The sequence below is a fragment of the Sciurus vulgaris genome, assembly GCF_902686455.1.
Source record: "Sciurus vulgaris genome assembly, chromosome: 2".
NCBI lineage: Eukaryota > Metazoa > Chordata > Mammalia > Rodentia > Sciuridae > Sciurus > Sciurus vulgaris.
The window spans coordinates 30066386-30082409 of record NC_136462.1 but is presented as its reverse complement, the minus strand read 5'-3'; the positions used below and the strand labels follow the sequence as shown (position 1 = coordinate 30082409).

At 40.8% G+C, this 16024-nt stretch overlaps 1 protein-coding gene across 6 annotated transcripts in view; it reads right to left on the bottom strand.

Annotated features, from left to right (window-relative positions):
- Positions 1-2401: 2401 nt before the first annotated feature.
- ENTPD5 (ectonucleoside triphosphate diphosphohydrolase 5 (inactive)) overlaps positions 2402-16024 on the bottom strand; it is a 41010-nt gene continuing 27387 nt past the window's right edge. For all 6 annotated transcript variants that reach the window (XM_079129840.1, XM_079129838.1, XM_079129842.1 and 3 more), the window contains exons 5-15: positions 15742-15885; positions 12035-12110; positions 11744-11779; positions 11125-11213; positions 10736-10815; positions 9842-9903; positions 8598-8699; positions 7595-7735; positions 6867-6923; positions 5571-5686; positions 2402-3082 (exon numbers count right to left, since the gene is read on the bottom strand). In XM_079129840.1, the coding sequence (XP_078985966.1) occupies positions 2996-3082; positions 5571-5686; positions 6867-6923; positions 7595-7735; positions 8598-8699; positions 9842-9903; positions 10736-10815; positions 11125-11213; positions 11744-11779; positions 12035-12110; positions 15742-15885 (990 nt within the window). In that variant the 3' untranslated portion in view covers positions 2402-2995. The remainder of the gene's footprint in view (positions 3083-5570; positions 5687-6866; positions 6924-7594; positions 7736-8597; positions 8700-9841; positions 9904-10735; positions 10816-11124; positions 11214-11743; positions 11780-12034; positions 12111-15741; positions 15886-16024) is intronic.

Below are 16024 nucleotides of genomic sequence, written 5' to 3'. Positions count from 1 at the left end.
GGTGATTAATAAGCACACAACATCCACCATGTGTCAGGCCGTGTCCTCAGTATTTTAAACATACTAGCCCTTTTAAGGAGATGAAATTAACAAGCAATATTAGAATACGTAGGGCAACTTAGTAGAAGACCAAAAGGATACATTTTCAAATCTTTTTTTCTAAGAAATAATTCTCATCCCAAATTGCACATAAAATGAACAAATTGGTTAATTTTTTCAGTGTTCTGGTTAAGATTAACAGTATATAAAGATAGATTTCTGAAGTGAGACTGTGTCTACCCAAGAGTTCTGAAGGTATCCAGGGTCACCAAAGGAGCGCACTTCATGAACAGGGCCTCTGTTTATGAGACGCTTCAGAGAGTGCCTGAGGTGATAAACACCAGGGGCCTCGCCTCCGGGGACCTGGTAGTGTGCAGGAATCTGAAGAACACAGCTTACTTCTTGGGGGAGCAACTTGGTTTCTTACTGGAGGTAGTAAGTCAGTCACATGAACACTTAAACTGGGTAGACACCCTACTTCTCATTTTGTTGCTTATTTGAAATAAATTAGTTTGTACAGAGTAGAATTAATACCAACTATCTAAAGCTAATTGGAATACAGAGGCAAGTTAAGGACTAAGAGGAAAAATGAATTGCTTAGCCATCCTTCCTTGGGGCTGCCAGCTTCTGTGCTGGAGCTGAAATGGATGTCTTTTCTCTTGCTTACCATCTCACTTTTCAAACTTTCACTTTCTGGACAGCTTGTTCTCTTAACCAATTTAAAAATCTGCATCTTTACAAGCTTGAATTTGGAGCTCAGGGAAGAGCAGAGTAGTGTGAGATGCCAGATGAGGTCTACCTATTTTCTTTCACAGGGTTAATAACCAATAATCAAAGAATCAATAATAAGGCATAGGTGGACTTAACTCAGGTTGACCTCCCATGAAAGGCCTATGCCATCTTTAATGGGGTATCTGGATGTCCTTGGAAGAGCTGGGCTGGATGTGACTTATTCTTCTAGGTACTAACTCAAAGAATCTAAGAATCTGCTCTTTTCAGCAGTCTGGTATAAGCAGCAGTATGTGTGAATTCATTCAACACTGTTCCTGCATTTAAAATGACCATGACCACCTTACCTCCTTACTACAATAAATCTTTTCTCCTCTTAATCCTAGCCCAAGATGTCAGATCCCTTCTCCCTACCCCCTCCCCAGTTCCACCATTGGCTCATCCGTTATCCAGTCAACTCCACTCTGCAAGCAAGACAAACCCTTGGCCTGACTCACTCAGTCCCATTTCTCCATAGGTATCCCATTACCGCAGTCCACAAGGACCTTGACTAGCTCGTTTTGTGTTAATGGACTTGAAATCAGAGCAAATCTCCTCACCAAAAGAAAAACCACCCTAAACTCTCCTACACAGCTCTCAGCAGGTTACACAAATATTAGGGCTATCATTCAAATAAATGTGCCCCCCGCCATGGTCCAGAACTGTGGCTCCTTCAACTTCCTGCCTCTTATATAGAGTGATGTTGCTCCACTAAGGGATGTAGGACAGGAACTTGGGAAAGGAAAGAGTCCTATATCCAGAACCCTGAGCAGGCCTCTTAATCTACAACCCGCTGTCAAGACCATATATTGGACCTAAATTGGAAGTTCCTAGAGAAGTTATGATGGGCTTGAGCAGTCTGGGGCTTTGGTGAAGATTATCTGTTGACTACAGTTTGGGGCATAATTAAATCTCAGTAATTCAGACAGGTGTGTACCTTAATTCTACACATTGGAAAATAGAAGCTCTAAGAATTTAGGTATCTTAAACTGAAAATATCAAAACCAGTAAGTGACACAGGCATGATTTAAACCCAGGTCTTGCTGAAAGTTTATAAAATCACTACTATTTTATTTTATTTTATTTTTGGGGTGATAAAATGCACATAACATCAAATTCACTCTGCTATTTTAAAATACCAACAGACAAGAGAGAACCACTACCTAAGTCATATAAAGTTAGGACATCAAGATTTTGGGCTGGAGATGTGGCTCAGTGGTTAAGCATCCCTGGGTTCAGTCCCCAGTACCAAAAAAATAAAAAGAAATAAAATTTTCACACACAAAAAAACAGATATTGGGAACTCTGTCCTACCCTCCACTTACTAAACCCACTCTCTGAAGGCTCCACTGCTGTAAACTTTGGCAACTGCTAGTAGCATGGAAGGAACCCTTCCCTATTTAAGCCAAAGGTAGAGTAAATAGTAATAATCACTAGGACTCGGAGAGTCTCTAAAACAAAGATTTGTTGAGTAAATGGGGGAAGGGATGACCTCCTTTCTTAAGACTGCCATCTCTATCCTGTTAAGATTTAGGATGGCTCTCAGATGGCTGATTGGAGCTAGTGTACAAAAGAATCACACAAATTTTGATAGTTTCTTTTTTAATTACACATGGAAAGTAAAACCAAGTAATTTGTCTCTCTTTTTTTAGGTGAGGGGCCAAGGCAGACAAGGTTGGAAAAGGCAGAACAGGACAGTACATAGGGAGGAAAAAAAATACTGACAGATAGGTCATGGGATTGTAATAATCAGCTTAATTTAGCATGTAAGAGGAAAACAAAAATGTTCAAAGGAACGAGGCACTCCAAGGATTAAAATAAGTTTTCTTTGGTTCCCAGGGACCTGTCCCTGAGCTCTTACTCCAAGATTGAGTTCCAAAGTTACTCTTTTTGGCTCACAGGGCTCTCTGTGTCACACAAAGACTCTTGATGATTTGAATTCTAGAGCCATCTGTGCCCCCCAAACGGTTAGGTAATAGTTCACATTAGACATGTAAAATTAATTCTACCCAAATCTCTAGGCTCAAGGTCAAGATCTGTATATGAAAGTCCCTCCACCCTGATAGAGCCACCTACTGCATTCAATCCAGGTTGTCCCCAGACTAGCTCAGAAAATGACCACGTCCTCTCTTCTTCTCCCCTTAAAAAGGTTGTTGGTGAATGCAGGCCTCAGAGGAAATGCTTGGCCTCAGTGGGAGATGCCCAGAGACTGCAACAGGTGAAAGGTGGCCCCCAAGGCCCAGCCCGTCTCTATGTTGTTCACTTTCTTGGTGAGCTGTTGAGGAAAAAAGTTTACATTTTCATCCCATCTTAAACTAATAAGCACAGCACTTGGGCAGATAATATGTCCACAGAGCATTCACAAACCAAGGCAAAATCAAGAGTCCCAGACTTTGTAGGTGTCCCAGGGAACTACTCCCCTCTGTAATAGTTTCCCTCCTGCCAAAGCCTGTTGTCCCTACATCCACCATTCTGATCCTTGAGAGCTTCTGGCTCAGGAAGTTGTTCCACCCAGGCCTTCTAAAGAGATCTTCTAGACAGGCTTCCAAACTCTTTTCCCTAATCCTGAAACTAAGTATAGCTTCTCTGCTTAATTTTCTGAAATATTTGTAGGGGTAAGAAAGAACACACTAATCTTCTTGATTCATACTATGTCAACTACTGTCTTTTCTTAAGCACTTAAATTGTTTAGGACCTCACTATATTGCTGAGGCTGGCTTTGAACTTGTTGTCCTCTTGTCTCAGTCTCCCGAGTCCTTAGGATTATAGACATGTGCCACCAAGCTTGGCAGGATCTTTGTTTTGAATGAGGAACCTTAGAGTTAGAGGGGAAATAAATCACCTGGGGTCATAGAGCTAAGTAAGACTACAGAATTTGAACTTGAACACAGACCTAATGGACAACAGAACTCATGCCTAAAACAATACTATAGTGACTCTCCTGGCAAGTAATTCTTCTGTGTTAAGGAATTTAAATACTGATATTCTTGATGGATATAACAACACATTAAATTCAAATCCTTTAGTAGGAATGATATTATGAAGTCTGAATCAACACAAGAAAAGGGACAATATAAATTCATCTAGAACTGGGGAAACAGGAAGTAGCACAAAAGAAAAAAGGGGGGAGAAAGGGTTTAGAAGACAAACTGTAGTCAATTTATTTAACCTCAAAGTTCACAAAGTTGCCTGTGTGATAGCTATATTTTTTGCAAAATCTCTATAATAAACTGTATGCTACATCTTTGTGTGTGTGTGTATCCTGGGGATTGAACTCTGGGACATTCAACCACTGAGTCACATCCCTGGACCTAGTTTGTATTTTATTTAGACAGGGTCTCACTGAGTTGCTTAGCGCCTCGCTTTTGCTGAAGCTGGCTTTGAAATCAAGATCCTCCTGCCTCAGGGTTCCAAGTCACTGGGATTACAGGTGTGTGCCACCGCACCCAACCAAAGATATAATCTTAATCATCTCTTTAACTATAGTTCAATCATGGTATAGAAGGTAAGAAAACAAATGGGGTAGATAAAACTCCTAAGATATATTTTAAAATAGAAAAATACTACAGATAAGGCAGAACTTGCATGTGCTGAAATCAATAAGGAGAGGTAGGAAGACAAAGGAGAACTTCATATTCAAGAGGCACTAAATATTTGAGGCTTACATAAAATACATCCAACACACTACATATGCATGAGACATTCAATACTGATGAGTTCTTAAGTAAGTCATTCAATGGTGACACCTTTCTGAGCCTTCATGTCTTCTGCCAAATAAAACCTAGCTAATGGGGGAGCTAATGCAACTGGTCTGGCATATCTTCTCCTGGGCTCTTCAAATGCAGCAAATTTATGTGACAGCCAAGGCACCTTCTGTCCTGTGCTCCCTTGATCAGACGTCAGCTAAAATTCTTGTAACTACCCCATCAGTAGCAGAGAGAGATCATATGAACCCAGGTCAAGAAATTTAGGATGGAGGGCTTTGGTTATAGCTCAGTGGTAGAGCAATTGCCTGCCATGTGTGAGGCACTGGGTTTGATCGTCAGCACCATATGAAAATAAATAAGATACAGTATTGTGTTCACCTACAACAACAACAAAGAAACCCAGGATTCAGGAAGCATGCATCCAACCCACGCACACCCTATCCAGTGTGTTCATGACTCCCATCTCTTTCTTTTTGCTTATCTGAGTTCTAACTTGATTCAATTTGGAGAATCACCCCTGATTTAAATTCTGCTCCTGTTGAAAGCACAGAGAGTATCTTCACTTGTCTGCAAGTCTTTCTGTTCTGTATCCTGGGATGACCTGCATGATAATATATACTCAGAGGCTACCATTGCATCAAGGTAATTTCCCACATTCATGGAGGTTGGCACAGAGCCTTGGCCACAGCCTGAACAAAACTACTTCCATTTATAGCCACTCTGATTACTAAACAAGTTCATGACTCCTTTTCCCAACACCCACAAAAGAAGACTGTTACAAATGGGGATATAACTAATGTCTACTCAAAGTGTTGTTATGAGAATTAAATGAGAAAACGTACATGAAATGGTTGGCACAGAATCTGGCACTTAGCAAACATGCATATGATGTTATTGATTAGGAATTTTTCTCCAGCTAATGTAATCCATCAATCATGTATGAGCTACCTCAAAGACTTTTTTGCAACAAGCTAGGCTGTCAAATAAAAACTGAACTAAAAAAAAAAAAAAAAAAAAGCGATGACTGTTACAGGACTCCAGGGCCCTGCCTCTTACCTGTAAGAGGGTGCTATCTGCAAAGCCAAAGCCATCCTTTAGCAGAGCAGTGATGTAGCTGAGATCCATGCATAGGAAAGGACTGCCTGAAGTGAAGTTCTCCAAGTTATCACACACTGAAAGTGAGAGAGAGTGAACAGTGGAGTTCAGGTCTGCAACTGAGAGGTATAGGATTTTCTCTAAACACAAACAGGTAGAATAAGCAAAGCAGAAGTTTCCATTTGCTTGGCACCTGGGCTTCTTAGAGACTGGACTATGTACACTGATTGCCTCTATAAAACTACCACTTCTCAAGAACTCACACACTTCTGGTGTGAGATCTCATCTACTCATATTTACTAAATTTCTTTGTTGGGGGAAGGTTGGGGGTTGGGTTATGGGGACTGAACCCAGGATCTTGCATATGCCAGGCAAGTACTCTACCACTGAGCTGTACCTGCAGGCCCCTATTTGCCAAATTTCTATGGCCCATTTTGGGGGCTTAGTTTTAAGTCCTAGCTATAATTAATGCTGAAGTCCCCCAAAGGCAGGAAAATACTATTTAGCCCTCTGGTGGGGACAGTGGATAAGATCATTTGCATTTTAGATTATTTCTCTTAAGGAAGCCCCCATGGCTATTTCCCATGTGCTTTGGTGCTCAGTGTTCCATTAACACCTGATAATACATTTTTTTTAAAAAACTGACCTTTTTTCTTTTTTCGATGGACATTTATTTTATTCATTTATTTATATGTGGTGCTGAGATTTGAACCCAGTAACTCACACATGTGAAACAAGCGCTCTACCACTGAGCTACAACCCCAGTCCAGATAATATAATATTGATTAAAAAGCAATGAAGGAGCTGGGCACAGTGGCACATGCCTATAATCCTAGCAGCTCAGGGGCCTGAGGCAGGAGAATTTCAAGTTCAAAGTCAGCCTCAGCAAAAGCGAGGCACTAAGCAACTCAGTGAAACCCTGTCTCTAAATAAAATCCAAAATAGGGCTGGGGATGTGGCTCAGTGGTTGAGTGCCCTCCCCCACCAAAAAAGAAAAGAATGAAGGAAAAAAAGAAGACCTTCTCTTCTTTCACCATTTCTTCAAAGCCTCTTATATTCCCATATTCTTGCACAGAGAGTCTTATGCCACCCAGTGCTTTTAACTCTGGCACAGAATGGAGGCCAAACATTAACTGAACCTGAGCTGCTGAAGCTGGCTCTCTGAGTGGCTTTCTGAACTGAGGAGGTGCTTCAGGTCACATGAGGTCACCAGAGTCAGAAGGCACACAGATGGCTAGTTGTCAAGGGCTTACTCACCTTCCCTGGCTTTTCGTTCAAAGTCTTCAACTTTTAAAACACCCCCCTTTTCATAATCTAAAATGAAATAGAGAGTTGCTGGTGTCATAAAGCCTTCAAGGAAACAAGGATATTTATCCTAGTGCTATTTATAATAATGTAAAGCTAGAAATAAAATTTCTAATTTAGAGAGAGGGATAAACAAACATGGCATATCCATATAACACAAATCTATGGACCCTTTTTATTTATATTAATATTTCCATATTTGTCATCTATTTTATGTTACATGTATTTAACCTCAATTAAAAAGTAGGAAATTAATTCACATCTCTCAGGCCATGACAGATTATATACCGACACTCTCACAGCTAAATAGTAGTGTAAATTTTGTGATAAGAAAAAAAAGTGATCCTAAGGAGCCAGAGGAACCTGGATGGTTTCACAGGTGCTTACTTGTGACCTCTTTGTCAAACTGCACACTATAAACATGTGCATTTATTGTATGCCAACTATACCTCAATAAAGATGTGAAATAGTAAGATTTCGCGTACGGTTGTTCAGGGTCATCTTTTAGGTCCCAAATGCCCTGAGTCACATTCACCCTCCCACCTGAATGGTTGGTGCAATGACAGCACTGAAGAAGAGGTGGGAAATTGCCCACAACTTTTCAAATGCTTCTCTCCTTGACCTTCCCACCACAGGCCTGCCATCTTTCCTTTCTGAACCAACACCTGGGGTAAACTCACCAATCATGTGGGTTTCAACAGCTCGGTCATAGTAGTAAGAGAAAGCATAGAAGGAGCTTCCTCGGATCTCCTCTGGCTGGTGGAGCTTTCCTTGCACCACTCTTAGCACTTCGTTGTAGCAGGGCTCAAAGCCCATCTCCCCTGGCAGAGCAGAAGTGCAGGGTGGTGAGCGACAACACTGACAGGGGAAGAGGTCACTCTCTAAGGCAAGCTGCTGGAGCCAATGGAGGAAAGCAGGAGAACCAAGGAGAAGGCTAAAGCTCAGAACAAAAGGTTTTATTAAAAACAAAGACGAGCAAACTTCTGCAACCTCTACGCTGTTCTCCATGGCAGTCCCCTCCCTAAGCTGTGATCACCAAATACAGCCACAGCTGACCTCCACAGTCGCCTACCAATGTTTGGTGGTCTTTGTGAGCAAGTGTAGAGAGGACTTACCTGCTTCCTTCACTGGAAACAAGTTTTCTGCCTAATTTTAGGGTCTATGCCTTTTAAAATATTTAAGAAGAATCATTCTTCCTATCATCTTAAACAGGAGTTTTACTATGAGTTCAATAGCCAAACATTAACTGAACCTGAAACAAGGTTTCACAATGCAGAATCAAACACAGGATATGCCCAGTAATTTGGGAAGTTAAGGCAAAAGAATCACAAGTTCTAGATCAGCCTGGGTAACTTAGCAAGACCCTGTCTCAAAATAAAAGATAAAAAGGCTGGGGATGTAACTCAGTGGTAGAGCACCCCTGGTTTCAATCCCCAGTACCAAAAACCAAACCAAACAAACAAACAAAAAAAACCCAGACTATGAACAGGCTTCTAAGGGATCCATGGTGCAGGACACAGAGTAACAACTGCCTATTCAGGGTCCCTTCACATTGGTTCTTGGAGGCATTCCAAGATCTTTGGAATGAGTGACTAAGACATAAGTTTTTCTTGAGCTCTGAAAAAATGTTTCCCATGGGACTTTTCCAGAACTTCTACCATAAAGGTCATTTTAGTCATTTACCTTCTTGGTTGCCACCATACTGGTATTTTACACCCCCAAAGATCCACTCTGCTTCCAACCATCTTGGTAGACAGGCACTTCGGAAAGTGTGTCCATCAATCCCTGAAAGAAACGAGAGCACAAACAGGACAGTACGTAAGAGAGAGGGAGGAAGGCAAGCAAGAAACCCATAAAGCTGTGGAATCACCCAAGGGCCAGGCCTTTAAATCTTGTGAAATTAGTTCCTTGACTGCATTCTGTTACAGCATATTCTTCCTTCTTTTTCTTTCTTTCTTTCTTTTTTTCTTTTTTTAGTAGTAGATTGAACCCAGGAATTCTTTACCACTGAGCCACTGAGCTCTATCCTCAGCTCTTTTTTATTTTGAAACAGGGTCTCATTAAGTTGCTTAGAGTCTCACTAAGTAGCTGAGGCTGGCCTTGATCTCACGATCCTCATCCTGCTTCAGACTCCTGTCACTGAGATTACAGGTGTGGGACATGGCACCCTTCCTGTGGCAGCAATTTTTAACTCAGAGTTCACATATAGACTTTGTGCAGTTAATGAAACGCCATGAATGAATATTTGGCAGGAGTCCATAGATTTCACTGTATTTCAAAGAAATCCAAAACCCCCAATAAAGTAAATTCCTCCTTTCTACAATACAGAAACATACTGTGCTTCCTTTTTAATTGGTAGCCAAAGTTTAAGAGAAATACATTTGAAAATGTTTGGTAACTCTGAAATGCTATACAATCTCTATTCCAATAATAGCTTATGATAAGTCAGGCACCCTACAAAATGCATTAAATGTGAAATCACATGTAAAGTGAGGAACAGGGCACAAGAATGTCAACTAACATGCCCCAAATCACAAAACCAGGACTGCACCCAGTTCTGCCTAACTCCAACTTCAGAACAGACCCTGATTCCTGCACCTCCCAAATAAAGTGGAGGGCTTGTGTAAGCTCCTATCCAATTCACTCTTCAAGCCCCGAATTTCTGCAGATGCTTCAGCCTCTAAGCCATAAGCCATTACCCTATATAAGCAGACCTCATTCTAAAAACAGCTCATGATATATACCAAAGCATCTAAACTTACAAAACAGACTACGAACTTACTACTATTATGTCCACTATACAACATATGCTTCCCAATTTGATGTAAACCTTGCCTCCAAAGAACTATTGCCAAAGACAGGAAGAGGGGAGCTGACCACTAGCATTGGGCTCATCACCCCCACCCAGCACAGGTACCCAGACGAACCTTCTGTCTCCAAGGCTCCCAGGGTTGCTAGTCTTGCAGCTTTCAATCCAAATCCCAAGTAACTGTAAAATATAGGATTGACCGATTTCACATTGGACCTGAAGTTCTCCAGCCCAAAGCTGCTTCCTTCAAAAGGAATATGGGTTCTTTGCCTCCCTTTGGAGAGATGAAAACCTATTCTGTCTTTGGGACTTATTTACCTTATGTGGTCAACAAGAGAAAATTTCTGCACATTTTGGATCAAGGCTATGCAGTAAGAACTTCTTACTCTTATCATTCTAAGACCAGAGATAGTGATATTCCTAAAGTCCCACCCTGGGAACCATTTCCAGGAAAGCCCTCATTATCTTAGGTCCTCAACCCAACTAGGGTTGAGGAGTGGATTCTGAACATCTGAAGGCCAACTCAAAAGAGTTGGTACTGAGCTTTAGCTGAGTTTTTCCCATGTGACCTCCCTCAAAGAAACATTGTGGGGTGTAATGGGGATTTAACCCAGAAGTGCTTTATCACTGAGCTACATCCCCAGCCCTTTTTATTTTTGATTTTGAGACAGGGTCTTGCTAAATTGCTTAGGGCTTGCCAAGGGTGGTCTCAAACTTGCAATCCTCCTGCCTCAGCCTCTCAGCCTCCCAAGTTGCTGGGATTTCAGGTGTGTGCCACCATACCCAGCAAGAAATTTTTGACTTTTACATCACATATTTTTCAGGACAAGAATGGAGAACCCTCATGGGTCCCTTGGGTTTTGGTAAATGGCTGGGGTTTCAGTTAGTAGGCCTTAGGACACTGACAAGGACTTTATAAGGCTGATCAGATGTAATAACAGATGTGAGAATACTTTGAAAAGTTAGGAGAATCATACAACGTGAAATAGTATCTTCCCTGCCCGCTCCTCACCTATGTGTATAGAGCTTATAAGTGCTGTTAAACATCTCAAAGGAAGTGAGGTAGCCCTTAGGGGTTTGTTCCAGGGTTTTCTGCAAATCAGAAAAAGCAAAAAGACTGTTCAGGATCTACAATTATCTGAAGATCTTATCACCACCATCCCTGTCCCTCCCTGCAGAAATCAGAAACGGAGACAGTTGCACTAATTTCACAAAGCTTGAGGAATCAAAGGGACTCATGAACAGTGTGAGAGGGCCAGGGGAAGTTTGCCCAATCATGAATTGACTCTACTCAGTCTGTTCATGGCAGAATTGCTATCTGAAAGTTGGGCTCCAGTTTCTTGGCACCATGATATGCCTGCCAAGCGTGTTGCTCACCAGACCTTCATGCAAATGACTCACCTCAAACTGGGGCAGGAACGTGATTTGGGTGGAGGCTCCCCCCAGGTCCAGAGTCCCCACAGTCTCCTGGCTGTGGCCATGTAGCTGACCTGTCAATGAGAGCGAGTTCTGAATACCCCCCACTTCTTATACAACACAATACTCATCTATCTGCAAATTCTCTCCTGTTTTGTTGTATACTGGAAGTATTCCATAAATAGTCTACAGCTCCCTGGCCCCAAAGGTTCCAGCTAAATGTCAACTCAAGAGGAAATTCTGTTGCAGCTGAAGCCTTAAAGGCTGGTTATAAACATTAAGTTCTTCCCTGCATCACCCTGCTTGGTTGGGTTTTTGTGTGTGTGTGTGTGTGTATGTGTGTATATATGTATGTGTTTTTTGTTTGTTTGTTTTAAGAACAATACAGGAAGAAAGAAAGGGATTTTGACTCTTCTGACCATGCCTGTGAAAACCAGTTAAAGTCTGGGGTTTTGGGTTGGGTTTTTTTTGTTGTTGTTGTTTGTATTTTGTAGTGCTGGGAAGCAAACCCAGGGTTTTGTTTGTGCTAGGTAAGCACTCTCCCATTGAGCAATATCCCTGGCCCCTAGTTAAAGTCTTAAGATCTCCTTGGGGATGTCTTTACCTGTTAGGAAATTGACAGTGACCCAAGCCAATATGCCTAAAAGAGAGAAATACAAGGATTACACTCCGGGTGCCACCTTTGTTCTTTTCTCTCTAAATTTTGTGGGAGAGCACGTTCCCTCTTTCAAAACCTGCCCTTCCACTTCCTGCTCTCCCATTCCTCCCTGCTTATTTGTTTCCCTTACTTAGTTCTTTTTTCTTCACTGCTCAATCCCTGTTCCCAGTCCTTGAATCAGAGCTTTCACTGGTCCTGCCTCTCTCCCCTGAGGACGTATTTTCCCACCTCTCCTACCTTCATAGGATCCATCCATGATGCTAACACTGTCATCTGGGACCAGGAAAGGTGACTTCTTGAAGATCTCCTCCACCTTAGAAATAAAGGGGGAAAAATCTGCATTCTCTGAGACATTAAAACAGATTTGCACATTTTGGCTGTGTTCTAAAAGGCTTATTTTTCCTAGATGAAAGAAACCAGAAAAGGAACTTGGCAAGCCATGACCAATTTCCTGCAAAAACAGAACACAGGGATTTGACTTTAAACATAATCTCAAACAAACCATCTAAACTTATAGATGAACTGAATCTAGAGAAGGGAATATATCTGATCCTGCCAATTCAATCAGGATCCTGTAATTCTGTTAAAAAAAACCCTGGTTAAATTCCACCTGGGCATGCACTAGAAGCTGGGAGGAGCCTTTCCCAGTTCATTCTTAGATAAGCAGATGGACCTGGTGTAATGAAGGAGCTCCTGTCCAAGGGTAAAGCATTCTGCTACCAGCCTCTGTTAGATTCTGAAACATGGCTGGACCCTTTAGAGTCTTAGGGAGAGCCCAGAGCAAGACTTATGGAATCCTACTTCAGAAAAAAGGAATGAAGATCTGGTATAAGTGCTCTTGATTCTCCACAAATACAGGCTAGTGATATGCGTGATATGGCTTTTTATATGATCTTATGGAGAAAAAAATATTCTCCAAATAGGAATAGGAAGAACTCTAGTCCGTTTGTTGTTCTCACTTCTAGTGGGATGAAAGACATCAAGCAGTGACCTCTGGATCCTGTTTCAACCAGGAAAAGCCAGTTAAGTCATCTGTTAGTAAGCTTTTAAGAAGAAATAAATAAGCAAACAGGAATAAATATAGAAAGAGAGTTCCTGCTCTTGACTTCACTCCTCTCCTCTGCCCCACAGTATTCTCAACACAGCAGCCAGAATGATGCTTTTAAAACTGGGTGTCGGAACATTTTCCCAAACCTTCTGATGGCTTCCTTCTTTTTAGGAAAAAAAAATCAAACCCTTTATATTGGCCTTTGAGAGGATGTATGACAAACTCCCCCCACCTCTGATCTCACTCCTCCTTGGCTCTCATCACTCAGCTCTCTCTGGCCATGATGACCTCCTGGATACTATTCCTGAACATGGCAAGTGTGTTCCTGCCTTACCCTTTTTGCACCTATATTCTTTTCAGCCTGAAATATTCCCACAAATGTTTTGTATAACTGCTTCTCTATTCTCCCCAGACCTCTGAGCAAACGAATCTTCCCAAAGAGGTCTCCTCTGTCTTCTCCATTTAAAACAGCACTTCCCGCATCCCCAGCACTCCCTACCCACCTTACCCTGCTATATTTTTCCATAGCATCTACAATATTTGAAGCACTTTGTACAACTTTATTTATTTTGTTTCCCTGAAACTATAATGTGAGTGAGCTCTATGAGGACAAGGACTGATGGCTTTTTCGTTTCTTGCTGTTCCTATCCCCAGTAACTTCATCAGCACCTACTCAGAGCTGAGCACTCATTTGCTAACTGAACAAATGAATGAATAAGGAATTGGGGTTCAGATTCTCACAGACATGTTGGGCTGCTTGGATAAGGGACTTGAGCCCTCTGTGCTGACACTTAAAGCATTTAGAGGAATGAGTACAACTCTAATACAGAATCCTTAGTTGCTGTGATTTTTATGGGATCTGCCTACAAATATTCTTTATTTCCCATATTTTAATAAATATTCTTTACAACATGAAATTTAAATATGATTGTGTTTGCTGCATAATAAATATGTACAATAAACTTAAAATATTGAGTTTAACAAAATTCTAATTTTTCTTTTATGTTTTTTGTTTTTGGTGTTGGGGACTGAACCCATGGACACTTTACCACCAAGCTTCTATCCCCAGTTCTTTTCATTTTTTATTTTGAGACCCTCTAAGTTGTTGAGGGTCTCACTAAGTTGCTGAGACTTGCCTTGAACTTGCCATCCTCCTGCCTCAGGCTCTTGAGTCACTGGGATTATAGGCATGGGCTACTGCATCCAGCCATACTTTTTTTTTTTTTTTTTTTTTTCAGTTGTAGGCAGACACAATACCTTTATTTTATTTTTTATGTGGTGCTGAGGAATGAACCCAGGGCCTCCTGCGTGCTAGGCGAACATGCTACCACTGAGTCACAAGCCCAGCCCCATACTCAAATTTAAAAAAAAAAAAATACATATATATATATATATATATATATATATATATACATATATATATTTCTTTCTCTCTTTCCTTCTCTCCCTCCCTCCCCTCTTTCTTTCCTTTCTTGTACTAGGTATTGAAGCATTGAAGCCAGGGGCACTTTACCACTGAGTCACATCCTCGGTCCTTTTTATTTTTTATTCTGAGATACTTGGTCTCACTAAGGTGCTTAGTTGCTGAAGTGGGCCTCAAACATGCAATCCTCCTGCCTCAACCTCCTGAGTCACTGAGATTACAGGTATGTGATACCATGCTTGGTGAAAAATCTTTCAGATTATGCTAGGAATGTAGCTCTGTGGTAGAGTGCTTGCTTAGCATGTGTGAGGACTAGATTCCATCCCTGGCACTGCCAATAAATAAATAAATAGGTAAATTGAAATCTTTCAAACTTTAAAATTCCATGATTCTTCTAAAAACTTTGTGTGCTGATAAAAAAGCTGGACATTAAAAAAAAAAAAAAGAATTTAAACAGTATTATTCCATTTACATGAACTATGAGAACAAGCAAAACTTACCAAAGTGACAAGCATATCAGTGGTTGCCTGGTTTCAGTGGTGGGGGAAACTAACTAAAGGGTCACAAGGAAATTGTAATATTTGTCAAAACTCATTTAAATGTATGCCAAAAATGAATACATTCATTTGTTCAGATAAATATATATGTTCAGGGGCTGGGGTTGTGGCTCAGTGGTAGAGCGCTTGCCTAGCACTTGTGAGGCACTGGGTTCAATCCTCAGCACCACATAAAAACTAAATAAATAAAAGTATTGTGTCCATATGTAACTAAAAATATTTTTAAAATATATGTATGTTCAAATAGTCACATAAATTTACCTTAATAAAGTTGATTAAAGACCATTTCTATGATCCTATTTTTAAAAAGTTAGAACAATTATCATAGACAGGAGGTAGTATACGCTTTTCAGGAAAACCTCTATAAATTTAAAAGTTGTAGTTAAAAATGTATGTAACTGAACTTGCTCTGTCTCCCCATTTGATCCCTCCACCATGTCTGATCCAGCAGGAAGGTCCTTGCTACATGCCAAGCTTTTAGAACCATGAACTTTCTTTTCTTTTTCTTTTTCTTTTTTCACTGGCTTTGAACTCACAATCCTTCTGCCTTAGCCTCCAGAGCTGCAGGATTATAGGCATGAACTACCACACATGGCTAAACCCCTCTCTCTCTCTCTCTCTCTCTCTCTCTCTCTCTCTCTATATATATATATATATATATATATATAATAAATATATTTATTTACATATATTTTTCTTTATATTATATAAATATTATAAATATATTTTTTCTTTAAATATATATATATATATTAAAAAATCCATATAACTAGCTACAAGAGCAGAGTCGCCAAGTGCTTTAGCAATGGTGGAATACTGAAAGTGGCAGTTATATTCCAAAGGTCTAATCTCTCAAAAAGAAAATATTCATATACGGGAAAACAGAATTATCCAAGATGCAGATTTCAAAAATTACCTCAAAGAGCAGAGCCTGGGCTTTCTGTTCTGGCAGTAAGCGCAGTCCTGCTGTTGCCTTCAGGACCACTGGGGTCCTTTTCCAGTGACTTCGGGGAATTGAGTCTTTGGCCACCTCTAAGAGTTCCTCAACAGTCTCAGCACCCTGTGAAAGAGACAACCCATATACTCAATGAACAGTCAGTCCCTTTAGAGCACTGGTCTACTTCTTCATGCTCTGAGGGAACATCAGGAATGATGTGGCAGAGGGCTCCAACCCCTCTCTGCTCTGCAGAAATAGAAAC